Source organism: Sinohyriopsis cumingii, chromosome 8, assembly GCF_028554795.1.
Source record: "Sinohyriopsis cumingii isolate HCF-2022 chromosome 8, ASM2855479v2, whole genome shotgun sequence".
In the NCBI taxonomy this organism is placed as follows: Eukaryota; Metazoa; Mollusca; class Bivalvia; order Unionida; family Unionidae; genus Sinohyriopsis; species Sinohyriopsis cumingii.
In genome coordinates this window covers 16,855,993-16,874,953 of record NC_142968.1, presented here as the reverse complement: position 1 = coordinate 16,874,953, position 18,961 = coordinate 16,855,993, and the positions used below count along the sequence as shown (strand labels likewise).

Below are 18,961 nucleotides of genomic sequence, written 5' to 3'. Positions count from 1 at the left end.
CAGCAAATCCTAGATTAAATTCAGGATTAGAACTTTGCAGCACTGAAAACACACCAGCTGGCCGATTAATAGTTCCAGGGACTGCAGCAACACTAGCAGCATGATCTAATTGTATTTTAAGAAACTGCTCATGATTGGGATGATCGGATTTATCTTTGGCAAACATCATACCCGGACCAGCTGATCTAGTAAAATCATCTGAGTACCTAGCTAGGCCTATAATTGTCGTAGCAATATCGACGTTTTCAATAATTGTCTCAATTTCTTTTCCGTCAATTATGTATGTGGCGCTTTTAAATAACGCCATGATACCATTATTGACAAATCCCACTTTAAAATTATCTGCGAACGTGTCAACGGCGGGAGGACCAGGAATAGGAGTAACTCTTATAATTTCACCAGTAACTTCGATAAATGCCTCAGATGGCAAAATATATCTAGTTGTATCATGAACACGTAGTTCGATACGACCAGCTGCATCTGGTGTTATCGCGTCGTACGAGTAATGTTGATAATCGCGTATCGATGTATCTTTTATCTTTCCTTATTTGCTCGTCCATGTCAAATGCTTCGTTAGATGCATGCTTGAACATTTTATTATAAAGATTATCTTCTAAAACGAAGACCACTTCCTGATATTACCCTGGTATTTATTTGATCAGCTCCTTGATTTATCAGCGACGCTAATTTTTTATTTGCTGCGTCGTTTATTACATTGCTAACGTCGCTAGGCATCACCGCGGTACTTGGTAATTTAACTGGTTTTTGTTTACGTACTAGGTTTAATATTCTATCTTTGACGGTACCAAGTATTTTGCCAGCGATATCACCAGCAGCGGAGAGTGCCTTATCACGAACAAATCCCATAGCTTTCATCGCTAATTGCTTAGCAATAGGTCCTGCTTTAGGATCTATTTGAGTAATAAATCCCTTAATGACGTCGCCGAATCCATCCCCGTAGGTAACTTTGTAAACGGGCAGCCGCGCGTTTACCACGCGAACCTGCGCAGGTTTACGATGATGTTTATGAACTATCATTTTATCTAATTAGTCATTTATCTAACTAATCGCTGTGGTCGTCGACGATTTCATCAATTAAATTTCTGTAAACGTGAACGTCCATGATGCCGCCGCGAAATAATCGCTGACAAATATCAGTTCCCTCGTTAATTATTTCTGGTGAGTTATTTCCAGCTCGTTTTCCCCCAACAAGAACCTCTAGCCGAGAAACGTCATTAACGACGCTGTCAGGACAGATCTAATTATAACCATTACCGGTAAAACCAAGAACTTCCATCACATCATAAGGTTCTTTTTGAGGTTCTTCTTGAGGTTCTTCTTGAGTTTCTTCTTGAGGTTTTTCAAATGTTCTCCCAGAAATCATTGAGCCATACGGGGGAAATCGTCCCTCAAAATATTGTTCTCTCTTAAGTTGTAAACCCCTCAATTTTGCTAATTCTCTTGTAAATTTCAAAAAACCTGGATCATTAGGATCAGGTTTAGTTCTCGTGGCAGCAGAATATAACATAAGATTCCACGTATTTCTGTTCATTTTTTTATGATCATATTCTGAAATCAGATAATCACCTCTTCGTTCATAATCAAATGCAGCAATTCCAATTAACATTTTTCGATCTTCAAGAAGATCAAGGATTTCATCAGTGAATATTTCACCAGGTATAGGTTTTTCCTCTTGCAAAGGTGGGGGAAGTTCATATAAAGGTTTTTCATTAGGGGTCTTCTTAGATTTTAATTTTTCGAATTTTAATTTCCTATCCTCTGCCATTTTTTGAGCATTTTCTCTTGCTAATTTCATTCCTTCTTTAAATATTTCATACATTTTATCGTCAGGAATTAATCTTGGTATATTTCTTTTATATTTATACATCCAAGCCCCCCAAATTTCACGACTGGTGACCTCTCCTAAATGTTCTTTTTTAAAACATTTTCTCTCTCTGAAAAACTTGCATCCGCAAGAAAACCATAAACTTTCAAGTCATTTTCATTTGCTAATTCAAATTTTTCTATTACCCGAGCACCATCCTCGGAAAATTTTGATTTAAGAATTTCAAGTTCTGATTGAACTTTAACTTTAGGTGCAGCTCGAATTCGACGTGGAGGTGCAACTGCGAGCGCAGGAGCAGCAGCAGGCGCAGGTCGAGTTTGTTCTTCAATTTTTTTCAGCACTGGAAGAATACCAGTTTTTCTTGTGTCAATATCTTCAATATCTCCAAGTAGAACTCGCTCAGTTGTTTCAGTAACTGGTTTAAATAGCAACTCAGCCGACTCAGTAAATCCCTTTCTTGAGTCTTCGACGGCACGTATTTTTCTCTTGACAGATTCTCTTACGGGGATATATTTTTTCAGTATCTCTAATCGCTCTCGTGCTAATCTGGCAGAATATGGTTCTCCGACATCCATTAATATTAATATAGCAATAATTTCAATTAATCTTTATAAAAAAATTACGGATCGGCCTTGACAAGATATTTTAAGATGAGGAGCAGCAGTGGTGGGCGGACCGCTATGATATTCACATGCAAAGGCTATTATTGGAGTTAAAATATTACTACTGGAGTGATAATGAGATCTGATTAATGTCGAAAATAACGTCCCGTAGAAGGTTTTTATTTGACAAATTAAGGCTTCTACGGAGAACTTCTCTGTGGAAGCCTTTATTTCGTGAAAAAACCTTGGTCTGTTCGCCCCCACTGCTGCTCACACAGGCTAAAACGACTGTAGACGGAAACTACACAGGCTAAAACGACTGTAGACGGAACCCCACAGGCTAAAACGACTGTAGACGAAAACCACACAGGCTAAAACGACTGTAGACGGAAACCACACAGGCTAAAACGACTATAGACGGAAACCACACAGGCTAAAACGTCTTTACGACTGTTGCATTACATTACATAACAAAGCAGGCGTGCAATCATTTTCTGCAAGAAAACATTATTAAAGAAAGAAAAAAATAACAATAAAATGGATATTCTGCCTCTGAAAAGTAGAAATTAATATGAACAAGATTCGAACTAGATTCGGTATGGAATAATTCCTGTCAAATGTACATTTTGAACAAGTTTCATTGTCTCAAAGTATTTCAATTTAGCAAGCAAAATTCTGCTGCCACGTGCACGGGAGTTTTAAACTCCCTGAGGCAATGCAATTTACATGTATTTGTGGCCCATAAATGGCTATCCAATGTGTATATTGCACACATATAACAACGTCGTAGTCGATGATGTTCGCTTGAAACTATAAAGAATGCGAACAACGTTGACTATATCTAACGACGCATTATATGACGGCTGATCTAATTCTACTCTGCTCGTACTGGCATGCGCTCTATATTTAAGTTGTTTGCTTATATGTACTAAAAACGTCCTCACGATGAACATAAGTATTGTCAACGCACCTCTGACTTGATTGAATTGACCTTAACTTCCCTGTCATTTATCAACAGGTACCTGCAAGAAGTAAATGGTTTAGGCATATACGCAACCCTGTGCTTATGTACACACAGTCTTTAGTACATTTATTGACTGGGAAACAAGGATAAAGTCTTATTCAGACAAAATGGGACATTGGACCTTGTTGAAAATTTTGAAACATGCAGGGCAGCTGAAATCATTGATTATTTTGCCGATTGCATTTTTGGCTCCTATTCCAGTAATTATCGCCGAAACGGATTTACCTGAACAGGTAGGTGTTAAACGTAAATGACTAATTTTCATATATGTATGTATGTATGTATGTGTGTATGTATGTATGTATGTATGTATGTATGTATGTATGTATGTATGTATGTATAGGTGGATGGATGGATGGATGCATGCATGTATGTATGCATGCATGCATGCATGTATGTATGCATGCATGCATGTATACATGCATGTAGTTATATATTTGTGTGTTTATTGTTATGTATGTATGTAGTTGTATATAAAATATACATTGTGAATAATATATTTTGCATTGGACCTGAATATATGAATGCGTATTGGAAGAATAAAGTCATGCATCATGTTGTTTATATATTGATTGCTGTACATATAATAGATATGTGTTATTCTGTTTCTCTAACATGAGTAGATGAAAGTTTGATCCTTTCTTATATAAAATCAGGTGAATATGATTATAAAGATCTATAAATAGCTACAGATTTTCATTCTGAGTTATACAGTGTGTAAAGACTAAATGTCTGTTTATTACCTTCTTTTTTCATTTTACTTTCGGGGCCCCGAGTGGCCGAGTAGTCTAAAGCGCTCTCCGTTACGTATCACAGCCATCTCACCTCTGTCTGCGTGGGTTCGAGTCTCGGATTCAGCCAATGTGGGTATGTGAGAAAGCTTGCCAGTAGCTTCTCGTGGGTCGGTGGTTCTTTCCCGGGTTTTTCCGGGTTCTTCCTCCACCATTAATACTGGCAGCCATGTATAGCCTATCGTGTGCTGAAAAATGGCGTTAAACCCTAAAACAACAACAACATTTTACTTTCTCCTTTCTTGCTATTTATCTAAAATATTCGCATTTGCTGCAAAATGTATGCGATCATTTTGATTTTTGTCTGTGTATTTGAGAAGATATACCTGTGGTTAATTATCAAGTTTTTTCTTTTGGCAGCAACTGGGTCGCCATAGACATATAGCTACTGCGTTGAAAAGTGTTTGATTTGATGTTGTTATGTCTTACATTAAACTGAAATACGTTGCTTACTGAAACAAGACTGCATAAGTACATAGACCGCTCCGGTGGCCTAGTGGTTAGAGGGTCTGCCTCGGATGCGGGAGGTCATGGGTTCGATCCCCAGCCGGGTCATACCAAAGAAATAAAAATGATACAAACAGCTGCCTCGCTTGGCGCTCGGCATTAAGAAGTTACTGTTAGGACTGGTCGGCCTGGCGTCAGGATAATGTGACTGGGTGGGACATCATGCTATATGTCTGCGGCTTGATGCCCCAGTGCTAGGCATCACTATGAACTCTGCCACACTGCAGACATCGTAGCAATATGACTGAAAAATTGTTAAAACTACGTTAAAAATCCAAATCGCACACACACACACACACACGCCTAAGTACCACTTCCCATTGTATACGTCATACGACATGTTTACTACAGTATGTCAACATGTTCTTGGTTTCGTAAAGGAGAATTGCTCTACTTAAAAGACAAATACTAGCGGACAGTCTGTTCTGGCAAGGGCAGGCAGTTGTAACATAACCTTAATACAATGTCTCTACTGGCATGTCTAATCACAACCATACATTACAGGTGAATAAAATTCCTTTAACGTTTCAAGTTCTGAGTCACATGTTGTTGCTGTTTTCGAGGGCTTAAAGATAATTTTTCAGGAACGATAGGCTGCTATAGGCAAAAACTCGGGATGACCCCGTTAAGAACCATCGACCCACGGGAAGCTACTGACATGCTTTCTCACATACAATGACCTGAGCCCTAGACTCGAACTCACTTGGAGAGAGGTGAGATGGTGTAGACCGGTTAAGGCGAGCGCTTTAGACCGGTCGGCCACCAGGGGCGCCGATTGACCATTGGTCCGAGTCCAAATGCTTGCTTATTATCGGATCTTTTTCTATAAACACATAGATCTTCGTTTAAAATGTGTACTATTCAATATGCGAGCAATTTTCTATTGGTATAAAACAATGTGTTTAAAATAAGGTTGAAATGAAATTACACCAGGCAAATAAACTCTGCTAATGCCTCTTCCACATTATTTATACAGAATGAAAAGTATTGACACCGAAATCTGCGTCCCACGTATTTCAATAGCCTTGTAAGATTCGTTTTCCTTTAGGAAACATGATTACGTCTTTCAGGTGTTATATTGACTTCTCAGAAGATTTGCATTTGTTTGTACATAGGCTTGCGCATAGAGTTTTTAAAAGAAGGTGTATAAATTGTAAATGAATTTAACGAAGCGTAATATGGCAAGATATCAATGTCCGAGTTTGAAAACATATTTAGGAATCAATATATCATTATATCGAATTTCGCCAGATCTCAGTATCCATGTATCTTAAGTATGGCCAGGTTTTAATATCCCAGTATAGTCGTAATTGAAAGTGAAAATTAAATGGAGCCTACAGGCATATCCTTGGAATTATTGTTAATTATTCTTATACATAAGCTCTGTCTCAAATCAGCGTCTGCTTGCCCCTTTATCATAGAGGGGTGGGTGGGCTGGGTGAGAGTGTGGTACACGCGGTACATAATGGATTCAAAATTATTTTAAAAATGAGGTCCTGTATTATTTTTCAGATGACGATCATTGAACGTCTTAAATAAATAAATAAATAAATAAATAAATAAGAGCAATACTCAGCTAGTGACATACTGCTTACCCCTACACTATCAACTCCTTAGATTATAACGGATTAAAATCCTGTTACGTACACCATGCGTGCGCATCTGTGTCGTGGGTGCGAACAGCATGCCCCGCCCAATAAGGATAAGAGCGATGATATCACTATATTTTATAACACAGGTTCTCGACGCGAGCTTGATGTTGAGAAAGAAAAAAAATTATATAAAGGAAAAATCATGCAGAGTGACAACAAAAAACTTAGATTACCCCCATGACCCATTCTGACATAGGACCCTCTCTGTCATAATATATAAGAGAGACGGTACAGAACTTCCAAATACTTCGTTCCACCCATGACCCTCGATTTCCTTCTGCTATTCCGTTTTTAAAGGCACACGATCATACTATATGGCTTGTTTTACTCCTGAATTTTTTTTATATTCATCAAGCCATTATTGATTTTTCTGCGTTGTACCAAACTGAAGTTACGGGCTGGGAAACGTGCTATTTTCGAGAATTTTTACTGCTGAGACAAGTGCGTGTACATGTGAAAACCGGTGACAAGAGCTACATGTACCATGTTTACGATGCTACGATGCATCCCTTCTGGAATCACAGAGCAGTGGTAGATGCAAAAGTAAGTTTTTGCTTAGCATTAACTTGATTCAAGTTTAGGAATCCTGCTCCATGTAAGAATTAGACATTGTCTTCTTCACTGCACAGACATCGTATACATGCGACTCTATTTTCAAAATAGGTAAACTATGCGGCATACACGTCAATGCCGAAATATGATTAGTTCAAAAGGTTATTATAAGTTACTGCATTTGTATGGGAAAATATGAACGAGATTTTTGGCTGGAATACTGCACGACTTTGGGAGTGAAGTATATCCATCCGACAAAACGAGTTCATATATTCCCATACAAATGCAATAACCTTTTTATTATATGCTCATTTCTTTTTCTACCTAAGGCATATTTATATAAACAAAATACACTACAAGAAACAACGTAAATGAATGAATACCGTATTCCAAACTAAATACACAAGCGCAGATTTATCTTTACACAACAACATCATTATTAATGCGCACATAAGTCCGCCCAGATAAATTTGAACTTAGTCGCGCGCTCAACATAACTTTCAAAAGAAATTGTTGCGTCTAGTTAAAATTGAAATTTTTGCAGTCATATTGTGAGTGAATGCGCATTGCAACAACTTTTCCATTTGATCTGGAATGAATATATTTTGGTATTTTGTTTCGATTCGGCGAAAGGTTGTGATTTTGGACTGGATTCATCTGTGCAAATTATACATGAAATACATCGGATTGAAGCGCGGGAGAAGCGTGTTTACATCTGCAAATGTGTTTCTGTTTCTGTCATTGAATGTTTGAAATCATAATGTGGCAAACATATGAAGTCTTTCGATTGCAATTATCAAAAAGACGCTATGGAATTTAATGCTTATTTCCTTTTGGGTGCAGTAAGGAGGATGCAATTGCACTTATCATCGAAATTACAGCACAATTTCGAAATGTGTAATCCAGATTGAAAACCTATGACATGGCTCATGTAATTCGGCAGAATTAAGAAAATACATTTTGAGGAAATTCAGGATGTAAAACTGTAAGTATATTTTTTTTTTGCCATTCTTATCACCAGCTAAAGAAGAAAGCATATGACTTGTCACTTGTATGTTATTTGTAAGGACCTTATCTTGCGTCTGTTATATACTGTAGCTAGCCTAAATCCGTAACATTGTATCAACGCGGAATGTGCCAAAGCAGCTGGTATGTGGCATTCCACGAAACATCTGTTTTAGTTCATTCAGAAACAAATTTAAACAACCACAACGTAAAGAGCCTCTTACGCGAGTGTACATGATTTGTGTACAAATCAAAAGTGCTGGCGTCTGCGTCCATTGTTTGTTTACAATAGAAAGTAGTTCTTTTATGTACGTGAATGCTATATGTGTATTTTCGCATGGATTTAATATCGGGTAATACTGCACGATTCTGACAATGTAAAGTTGAACGGGAAAAAAAATGGGCATATAATAATGCTTATTATCACATGAGCTCAGACTTGTCTCAGAGTATAAAGTCGCGAAAATCGCACTTTTCGGAGCCTGTAACTTCAGTTTGGAACAACGCAGAAAAGTCAATAATGGATCGAAAATCTCCATAAGGGCGGCGTGCAAGGAATAAAGTCACATTGTCCAGGCTCGAAAGAAGGCTGCAGACAGACATATTTATGAAGATATGAAGATAGGCTCCCCTTTTTCTTTTCCATGTCAACTACAACTATATTTTATAGCAGGGGTCTCAAACTCAAACCACCCCGAGGGCCGCATGAGGGCATTTTCGATCGCGCAAGGGCCGCACCACCTTTCTCATGTCAGCTTGTGACGCCAAATATTTTGTGGGCCACAGGATACGGCTTGGCGGCTCGTGTTTAAGACCCCTGTTTTAAAGTGTCCGTTCTTATTTACTAAATATAGTGGTAAGTATAAAAGAAAAAATGAAACAGAAATGTATCCCTTTCTTTCAAAATCGTTTTTTATAGCTTTAATAGCAAAACTAGAATACCCCAATTCGGGCAACATTTGTTAATTTATTAGGTAGCCCCTTAAATAATATTGTTGTATTCCTCTCACGCATACAGCTTAAGTGTCCTGTTTGTTTCTTTTCCGAATGGAGAGTGCTTGGAAACATTAAAACCCACGCTGTGTAGTATTCTGTTGCTAAAATAATTCGTGTTTTTTATAATATGAGTTCATTTATTTATGTTAGGAGATGTCATGCTAATGTATTTTCTCGTTTTAATGCCCAGGGGAAAGGTATTATTTCATCAGATTTATAGTGGTTGCCATGCGAAATTAAATATTAATCCAAACATTATTACCTTGCGGCCAAATAGCTGTATTAAACTCTTAGAGTCCATTTATCTGAAAGTAAACCGTGATGATTTTCATCAGTATTGTTATAAATATTTGCTAACCTACTTCTACGCAATGAGTTCATTGTTATGGAGAGAGAGAGAGAGAGACAGAGAGACAGAGAGACAGAAAGAGACAGAGACATAGATAGAGACAGAGAGACAGAGACAGAAAGAGACAGAGACAGACAGACAGACAGACAGAAAGAGAGAGAGATCTTTATTTCCTTTTCATTACGAAAAGTGCAATTAATAGTACAGATAATAAGGACAAATGTGAGAAATAAAATACGTTGACAAATGACCATAAATACATATATGGTGAATAATCGCCATGAGAACCTAGGAAAATTAAATAGATATTTGTGTCAGGTCAAATTTCGTTTGAATAATTCTTTCCGTACATTTTAGCTGTGAAATTACCATTTAAAAAAACACAAATGGCACAGCTGCAAGGTAGCTTTAGAGGCAAATGAAATATGCTTGTTATAAAATTCTTTATCAAATACAGCGTTTGCATCCTTCCTATAAATGTATTGGAAAGGTTATCCATTGCGATGTCGTAAATACTACACATGATGCCCCACAGTCACATAAAGGCATTGGAAAGGTTATCAATTCCGATGACTTAAGTACTACCAATGGTGACCCACACAGTCATATTAGGATATTAGAATGGTTATCAATTCCGATGATGTAAATACTGCCAGTGATGACCCACACAGTCATATTAGGATATAGGAATGGTTATCAATTCCGATGATGTAAATACTGCCAGTGATGACCCACACAGTCATATTAGGATATTAGAATGGTTATCAATTCCGATGATGTAAATACTGCCAGTGATGACCCACACAGTCATATTAGGATATAGGAATGGATGTCCATTACGGTTATATAAATACTACCAATGATGACCCACACGGTCATAGCAGGATATTGGAATGGATATCGATTGCGATGTTAAAATATGACGAATACACAGGATGTAGTTACTAAAGTATAAGTGTAAGATTAATGACAAACATATAATTAGGAGTACGTTCACATCAGCATCGATCAATTATAAAAGAAGTTGTATATTTACTCCACAAGGAAACAGTAATTACAAAATTGTGAGATGGAAATAAATAAGTCGTTCATTGCTTAAAATAATCACCAAATCATTAATAGGTCTAAGAGACTATTTTCCAAATCAATATTGGACACTGAATCTAAGTGCATGTAAACATGCAATCCACATTTATCAATGGCATGACACCAAACATTTGCACAGTCTTGTTGTTGCGGGTTAAACGCCGTTGTTTAATTCAAGCCGCACACAGAGGCCAGTATAATTGGTGGAGGCAGAACCCGGGAGATCAACGGTAAGAGCCAGCATTCCACTAGCAACTACTGGCAAGCTTTCTCACATACACACATTGGCCGAGTCCGAGACTCGAACCCACGCGTACTGAGGTGGGATGGCAGTAATCGGTCAAGACGAGCGCTTTAGACCTTTAGGCTTCCCGGGGCTCCTTTTCATGTTCTTATATAAGAAAACTATATAAAGGCAGAACATGATCAACGGCTGAAGTGCAGACTGTTTGACAGTGAATAAACGCAGATACTTCCAGATATGAAAATGTTTTGTCACAATATTATCAACGAGCCGACATGACTCAAGAGATCTGGAAAATTATTTTATGTCGTATCATATTGCTGAGTTAGATAAACACAATGCGCGCTGTTGTCTAGGAGAAAATACATAAACCCTGTTTGTCATTTGATCCGTTAAAATTTGTACGCACGGATTTATTAACTAGGCTACATTAAAGATTATAACATAGCAATAATAAATCTTAACACCTGTGGTAAACCGTGATATAATGTATTAGTACAATGTTATTCTTTATCTGTCATGTTACTGTGTTTACGCTTCATTTAATTCTTTCCATGTGTGTTTTATACAAGAAGAATGTATGGTTTCGTAAAGTGTTCATTTATTCAGCAGGATGTCCTTATCATTTTTTGTCTACACAGCTCTGTTTGTCAACTTCATAATTGCACATTTTAACAGGTTGTATCGTGTACAATTCGTATCAGACACAAAATACACATTTCGATTGCTTCTACAGAACAGCTCGTGGGTCGGTGGTTCTTCCCGGGGTTTTCCCCGGGTTCTTCCTCCACCATTAATACTGGCCGCCATACATAGCCTATCATGTGCTGAAAAATGGCGTTAAACCCTATAACAACATTTACAACAACAGAACAGCTCATTTCTCTATGTAGCACTATTCCTTTTAACAGCAGTCAGAAAGCAATTTTTAAACACTTTCTGTTATTTCCCTTAAGTTACAAGAACCAGTTCTTATGCGACATAAAGTAAAGTACTGGAAAACAACATGAGAATCCCCATTCGCAATGGTAAATTGATTGATGTCCATACAATAGGAAACTCTAAAGGAAAACCAAAGTGAAATGCTAAATGTAAATCCATGCAGACAAAATCATCTTTAGTGCTCAGATTTGTGATATTCTGCAATACCTGACTGTGCATACAAATAAGGAATGCAAAGCTCAACCGTTTATCTATAAGACAATGTATGTATATCTATATTGTGTGCCTAATTTTTGTACGTGATTGATAGTAATGGCAGTAATGCCTACCTGACTTTTGTCATGTCTCAAAAAAATAAATAAGGTGTATACGTGAATTTAACTTTAAGATTTGGCCCTGTTTACGAGTAAGTGGGTTCTTCAGTAAGGATAAGAAGTATATTAAGTCACTGTTCAGGTGGGGTTTGTGAATAAAGAGGTTTGTAAGATAAGTATTCATTACGTTTTTATGATCAATCTTTGGAATTATTTACAAGTTTGACCGGATGAGATTTTTGTTTTTCACTGGAAATACAAAGTGCTGATTGAAGTAATGGAATAAAAATACCAATTTCGGATTACTGAGTACTCAGTTAAAGACATTTGAAAATGTACATATTATACACTAGAACATTCAAGAATCTGAGTACATCGGGAAATTCAATACTATTGAAATTCATTTGGAACATTCCATACTTTATGGACTTGTGATATAATATTTTTGATTATTTATGATCTATTTCACGATATTCTTTAATTTTCACTTTGTTTTCTTTGGATATAAATTATGTCCTCACTTTTTCTTAAATTGATGGATTCACTTCTTTTCTTCTACATAGTTAATGATCATGCAGTCGTTACAGAAATTGGGGGCTCGTTCGGGATTACAATTTATTAAAAAGAACATTAAAAAGTTGTTTATATGATTTCCTTTAAAATCTACATTGGCTTTGTTTCGTTCCTTTCTTTTTTCTTGGTAAACATTTTAAAAATTTAATTTCACAAATTATAGAAATCCTTAGTGACACCATCAAGCGTTTGCAATATCGTCTAAAGTGGACCACTGTGTTATATATCCTACTCAGGAAGGGTTAGAGTCTATGACATAAAAATAGTTGCTTGAGCGTGCCAGACATTATGATCTTTCTGAAGCTAAAGCCTCTTTAACAAAGCAAAAGATAAGTAATATTTTGGTTCAGGATTTTGTAGGGAAGGAAATTTTCGATGATAGTGCTTTGGCTTTGATTAATAAGTCTGTCTTTGGTTTTGATAGGAAATCAATGGGATTGCAGTTAAAAATTGAAAGAATGATTTTCAATTAAAAAGCTTAAACTTCAAAAATAAATCATGAAAATTCAGAGAGAGACAGACAGACAGACAGACATATAGACAGAGAGACAAAAGCGGAAAGAGAAGCAAGAGAAACTCAAATGCTTATGCTGCGAGAAGAGATAAATAAAAATTCAAATAAAAGAAAAAGGCAGACGCAAAGACTGAAAGAAGAATGGGAAATGCTAATATTGATTTAGGGAATTAGATCCGGCTGCAGGGCTTTTCCTCATCCCTTTTACAGACAAATGCGGGATTTTATGTTATTAGAAATATCCGACTTGTATCCTCTTTTCAGAAAGAAGTAGAAGATACATATTTTCTTCACTTTGATAAAATTTAGGGAAAACTTGAATAGTTTAGATATATACTTATCACCAGATATCGTGATTTATTTCACTCTCACTGCAACATAGTAATGCTTATAATTTAGCTTAGTATATATCCTGAAGGTATCTGAGTAGGCACATGAGACATATCGGCAAAAGTTTTGGAATTGAAGAAAATGAAGCAGAACAATCCTATATCGAAACTGCATGGGAAAATAACTATAAAAGTGGAACACTGGAAGATGTTGCATTTACATCTGATGACTATTCCTTGACTCACAAAGTTTCATTTGTGTTCTGGTATTGAAAGTGTTCGTATGCAGTGAATAGAGTGTGGGTTTGCTAATATTCCTCTCCATTGTGTAAATTCGTCATCCGACCAAGTCATAAGACCCGTTACTATCGAAGCAGTAATTTCTGTACCTATAGAAATTATTATTTTATTGCTGGGCATTGACCTAGCTAGACATAGGGTCGTTGTTAATCCCCAAGTTCTATCATGCCTGCACATTTACCAGAGCTATGAGAAAAAGCGCATGAGAATGATGTTGACTAAGAAACTAATCCTTTAGCTGACACGTGTATTAGTCAAGCGTTTGATGTGATCAGGTCTGTTCTTTGCATTAATCAGTCAATATATATTGATCACAGTGACCCATTTTTACTATTCATTCTCTTCTCTATTCTAATCAGGGTGACAATTTAAAATCACTCTTTGTCGAACAGAAATAAGATCTTGAAATATATTTGTTTCAATGGGCTTCAACTACTTCTTAGTCTAACCTTTATATTCCTTTGTCAAGGTCATTCAGGAGTCAGCACGACTTAGCACAAGATCGGCAATAATATGTATTGCCCGAAAATTAAAAGTGATTTTCGCAAATACTGTAAATCTTGTCAAACTTATCAAATGCTAGGAAAATACATTCAGAAGTATACATATGGCTCATTTTTAGCCTATGCTTGTACTTGACGAACCATTTAGCAAAATAATGCTAGATTCTCTCGTTCTCTTACCTAAAAGCAAGTCAGGCAACTAATACCTTTTGACCATAATGTGTGCGTCCGCGATATCTTCAGATACAATTCTTAAGAAGGACATTAAAACTAAATCCATAGAAAAGTTTGGATAATGATTGTGTTTTGCTTGTTTGCTTTCTCAGATCTCTCCAAGCTGATTTATTGCCGTGTTTTACGCTGTAATTTTCCAACACGTTCTGCAAGAATTAGGCAGTGTATATCTTCTTCATATCAACGTGAAAAGCTTAGGGCTTTGGAAGGATTTCTTAAAACTTTGAGGAACATGATTCCGTCATATTAATTGGATTCGAGAGAAGACTGGGGCATGATGTTAATTTACTGTCGTTTTCTATAAGGGAACCAGTTCAGGAATCATTGGATTCTAGTTCTTTTCAATTGGAGTTTTGGTCATATTGTCCATAAGTTTGGAAATTCTTTAAAAGAGAAACTTCTTTCAAATACTAATTCCAGGCTTAATCTTCTTGACTATGTCTTTGATTTCAAATAAAATTGTCGAAGAAAAAGCAAGAATTATACTCAGCCAAAAATGAAATTAAAGTATGACAGAACTACAAAGGAAAAAGTTTTCAGCCTGGTGATGGAATTCTCGCTCTTTTGCCTATTACTCAACAACCACATAGGACTATAATCTATGGTCCCTGCACAGTTGAAAACAAGATAAATGATTGAAAGTATATCAGTAATACTCTCCGGAGGAGAAAACAGTAACACCTTTTCATATAAATATGTTAAAGGAGTGAGTAGGTGGGGATATGCCAGTTAAAAATAGCATAAATACACAAACCGTGTGCACCTCAGATATAGCTCAAGGCAAATGTTTGCATTTACGGCAGCACTTTGCAACAACTCTGTACCTGTAAAATCCAGCGAAGGTGAACCATAAGCCAAGGTTCGGATCGAATAACAGAACTGCACTGAAAGGTTTGGCCTGACAAAGGGTGGGGTAGAAATAAAGAGCAAATAGAATTATGAATACAGCATTATTTATTTTACTTTGTATTAATCCAATACGACAAGGTGGACAAACTCATATAGTTGTATTATAGTTCATTTGATTTGTGTAATGAAACGATGTCACCGTGGTTAGCCTTGAATAAGTAAATACACACTAATTTATGACTAAATGAAATTGCTTTACTGAGCATAAAACGTCCATACTCGTTTTAGAAATGTATGACCATGAACGAGGCCTAAAGGTAATATGATGAGACCGTATTTCATTTTGAATATTTTACAGGCGTTTAATCCTAAGAGAAGACGTTATTTGCTTTAAAAATGAAAAGTTAAAAGACGCTAAATTCAAATACTAAAAGTTTGCCTTCCGCATTAAAGTGCATAAATAACTTCAATATTCTGGCATGACAAATACCTTGTTAGAATTTACCCGACTCTTTATCCAAATAATTTCACTCACTCGCCAGGTTTCTAATTATTTTTCATGTACCTGTTATTGTGCTAATTTCTATTTAATTTGAATGTAGATTTTTGTATTATTATTATTATTATTATTATTAAAGTTTGCAAAAAATGTTTGAAATCGGATGGTTTGTATGAGATTTAAAAAAATATATACCATATTGTAATTACGAACACTAATTTATTCAGTTATCGATATTATAAATATAACAGAATAAATATCTGGCAAATTTTCTAAAATAAATGTCCATGCAGTGTGTTACAATGATGTTTGTGTTTTTAAGATAAACATGCATATTTAGACCAAACTAGTTGCTGATCTATTTTCCATGATATCAGGAAACACTTTACTCCGATATTCAGTTACGTCCATATTAGAGCATTGTTTGTTCGAAAGAAATCTCATAACAAGCAATATCGAAGGCCGTTTTGAAAGGACTGAAAACGGCGTTGAAGATTGTAGTTTCATTAACAGCAGAGGCGCATTTATCTATTTCTTTGGTCCAGTCATTTTCAAAAGAGTGAATTTGCCTGATTCCAAGTTGATATCGATGCAGACGATTGTAAATTTTGAGATACCGAAATGGGAGGGTAGCACCGTGTTTCTGAGTTCTAGTTAAAATGAGGGACAACAATATACAGATCTAAAATTTGATGATGTGTCTGCCTTTATAATCAGAAAACAAAGTGGCTCGCTTCTTGTCATCAATGATTGCACCAGCTTCTGAAAAAAAGCTATTGAAGAGTTCTATGAAAAAGCACAGTCAAGCAGGATTTAAACACTATTATCCCTAACTGTGCTTATACCTTAATATGATTAACCGAACTTCTGAAGGTTTTGAAAAATGGAAATTAGTTTAGTGCAGGTATAAAATTAAAGATAGGTTTGGATTCAGTTTCCAGACATGTTTTGCTGATATAATTGTTGAAATTTAAGTAGACACGTTTCAGAAGTTATCCACAATATGAATACTAACCTTTTCATGTATTATGTGAAATCAGAAATCGCCACATCACTACCTGCTGATATGTATGGAGTGAAGCAAGTGAAAAGTCTGTCCTCACTTACTTTTTTTCTGTTTCAAAGACCATATTTTGTAGAACGAAATGTTCCAAATTTGTCGGTGGTATTTGGAATGTCTGATCGGTGGTATTTGGAATGTCTAATCGGTGGCTTTTGGAATGTCTGATCTGATTTTGTGCTGATTATTTTTTTTTCGTACAGGAATATAATCTGATTTTCGGTCAGTGTAATTGACCACCTTATGTTGAATTCAGTGGTTTGTCCGTCATTTATATAGAAATGAAATATATTGGCAAAACTAATATCTGATTTATGATTCAAGGGATAATTCTAGGTATGATTATACATTTAGATATATCTAAGGAAGTATCAGATCGGAGTGTATATATATATATATATATATATATATATATATATAGAGAGAGAGAGAGAGAGAGAGAGAGAGAGAGAGAGAGAGAGAGAGAGAGAGCAAGTATGTCAGTTATCCGACATCAAACTAAATATGTATTAAAGATCTTTCTTAGAAGGAGACATAATAGTTTGTTAATGTCTATGCGTGTGGTCAATGGTTACGCTTACCTTATTTCTTATTTATTCATCCATTTATCGTCTAACCTTCTTTAAATTAATTGTCCTTTACATTTGCAGGCGGCAAGATGTGCTTATGTGATAATCGCAATGGCGATACTATGGCTGACAGAGGCCATTCCCATAGCCGCAACAGCTTTGTTGCCCGTCTTTCTGCTTCCCATGCTCAATGTGATGACAGCGTCCGCCACGTGCTCCGCTTATATCACGGTAGGTAGAAGTATATCTCTTACTTTAGGCGATTGTACTATTGTACAGTTCTCTCGAACAAAGGCATCTAAAGCGCTTACGAATATCACCTAGCTTACAACGGTGACCAATTAACGGATTACATGATGGTCAAGAACCCTTGTCTGTGTCCACTAGAACCTAGTTCCGTACAATGGAAAATGGTTAGAGAATCTGTCTAGTAACACACCCAGTATTCAAACTGGACTCTGTTAGAGGTGCCATGCAAAACGCTGACGATTACGGAGAGAACGAAAACAGAATACGAGGTGTAGGTATTTGCCATTAGTTACAAAACTTCACCACACATCACATATCTTGCTTTATCGAACGCTTTTTAGTCCTTCATGTTTATTTTTCTTTAATCTGGCATGTTTACACCCTTATTCAAGAAGACAATACCAAATAATCCAACTGAAGATAACGTGTTACATCATGGATAATAAGATTACACGCTGCTTTTGTGCATATATAATTTACTGGCGATAACAGTTGCTCATATTTTACAGGACAGTTCCATGTTGTTTCTTGGAGGTTTAATGCTGGCAGCAGCAGTTGAGGAATGGAATCTTCACAAGCGTATTGCTTTACTGATTTTGAAGCTGATTGGCTCACAACCAAATCTGTGAGTTTTTAAATGACGTCATATTTTAATTTCATCAATCCTTACATATATATTTCAGTAGTTCTGTGCGATTCTTTGAAAGCAAAGACAGTTCCACAGAAAGGCGTTTCTACAAATAAAGCTGCATAAGCAGCCATATAACAAAGACGCTTGCTTGAATCTTATAAATGAGTTATCCATGTAACATGGACTACGATATGATTCTTCTCTTTGAACTACGTCTTGTTTAATCGAAATATTCAGGTAAAATATATGTTCCATTTCTTTAACCCTCAGCAAAATCTAGTGGTTTCGGTTCTAGAATCGCAATTCCGCTGTTGAGTTCGAGACACATCTGTCATGATTCTAACAGCAAATTCCATGGCGATCCGGCTGGTGAGTTCTGTCTACTTATATCATTATTATGCTGGTGAGTTTCTGCCACTTGTATGTTGAATATGCCGACAAGTTCTGTCCATTTGTATCACGATTCTGCTGGAAAGTTTCAGGCTATTCTGTAAAATTTAAATCTACAAATCTTTAGAAAAACAATTAAAGGGTAGTTGAAGTTCACTTAAGGAGACTTGACAGTTTACAATGTGCTCACAAATTATTGGTTAACTAGTCTATCTTGGAGACAAGCGCCCCAATCCTCCAAAATGCCCCATACGGCCTGCGTCTCTTACTGCCTCTGTCAACTAAAATCCAGCTCCTGGCCTTCGCGAGTGGCTTAGATTTGAAGCCCGGCAGACCATGTTTTCTACTAAC

General features: G+C 36.4%; 1 protein-coding gene across 3 annotated transcripts in view; it reads left to right on the top strand.

The window, feature by feature from the left end:
• The first annotated feature begins 3,262 nt into the window (after positions 1-3,262).
• LOC149793045 (solute carrier family 13 member 2-like) overlaps positions 3,263-18,961 on the top strand; it is a 45,370-nt gene continuing 29,671 nt past the window's right edge. For 2 of the 3 annotated variants that reach the window (XM_089966941.1, XM_089966940.1), the window contains exons 1-3: positions 3,263-3,705; positions 17,422-17,571; positions 18,099-18,214. In XM_089966941.1, the coding sequence (XP_089823067.1) occupies positions 3,580-3,705; positions 17,422-17,571; positions 18,099-18,214 (392 nt within the window). In that variant the 5' untranslated portion in view covers positions 3,263-3,579. The remainder of the gene's footprint in view (positions 3,706-17,421; positions 17,572-18,098; positions 18,215-18,961) is intronic. The other variant, XM_089966939.1, reaches the window with a different exon arrangement.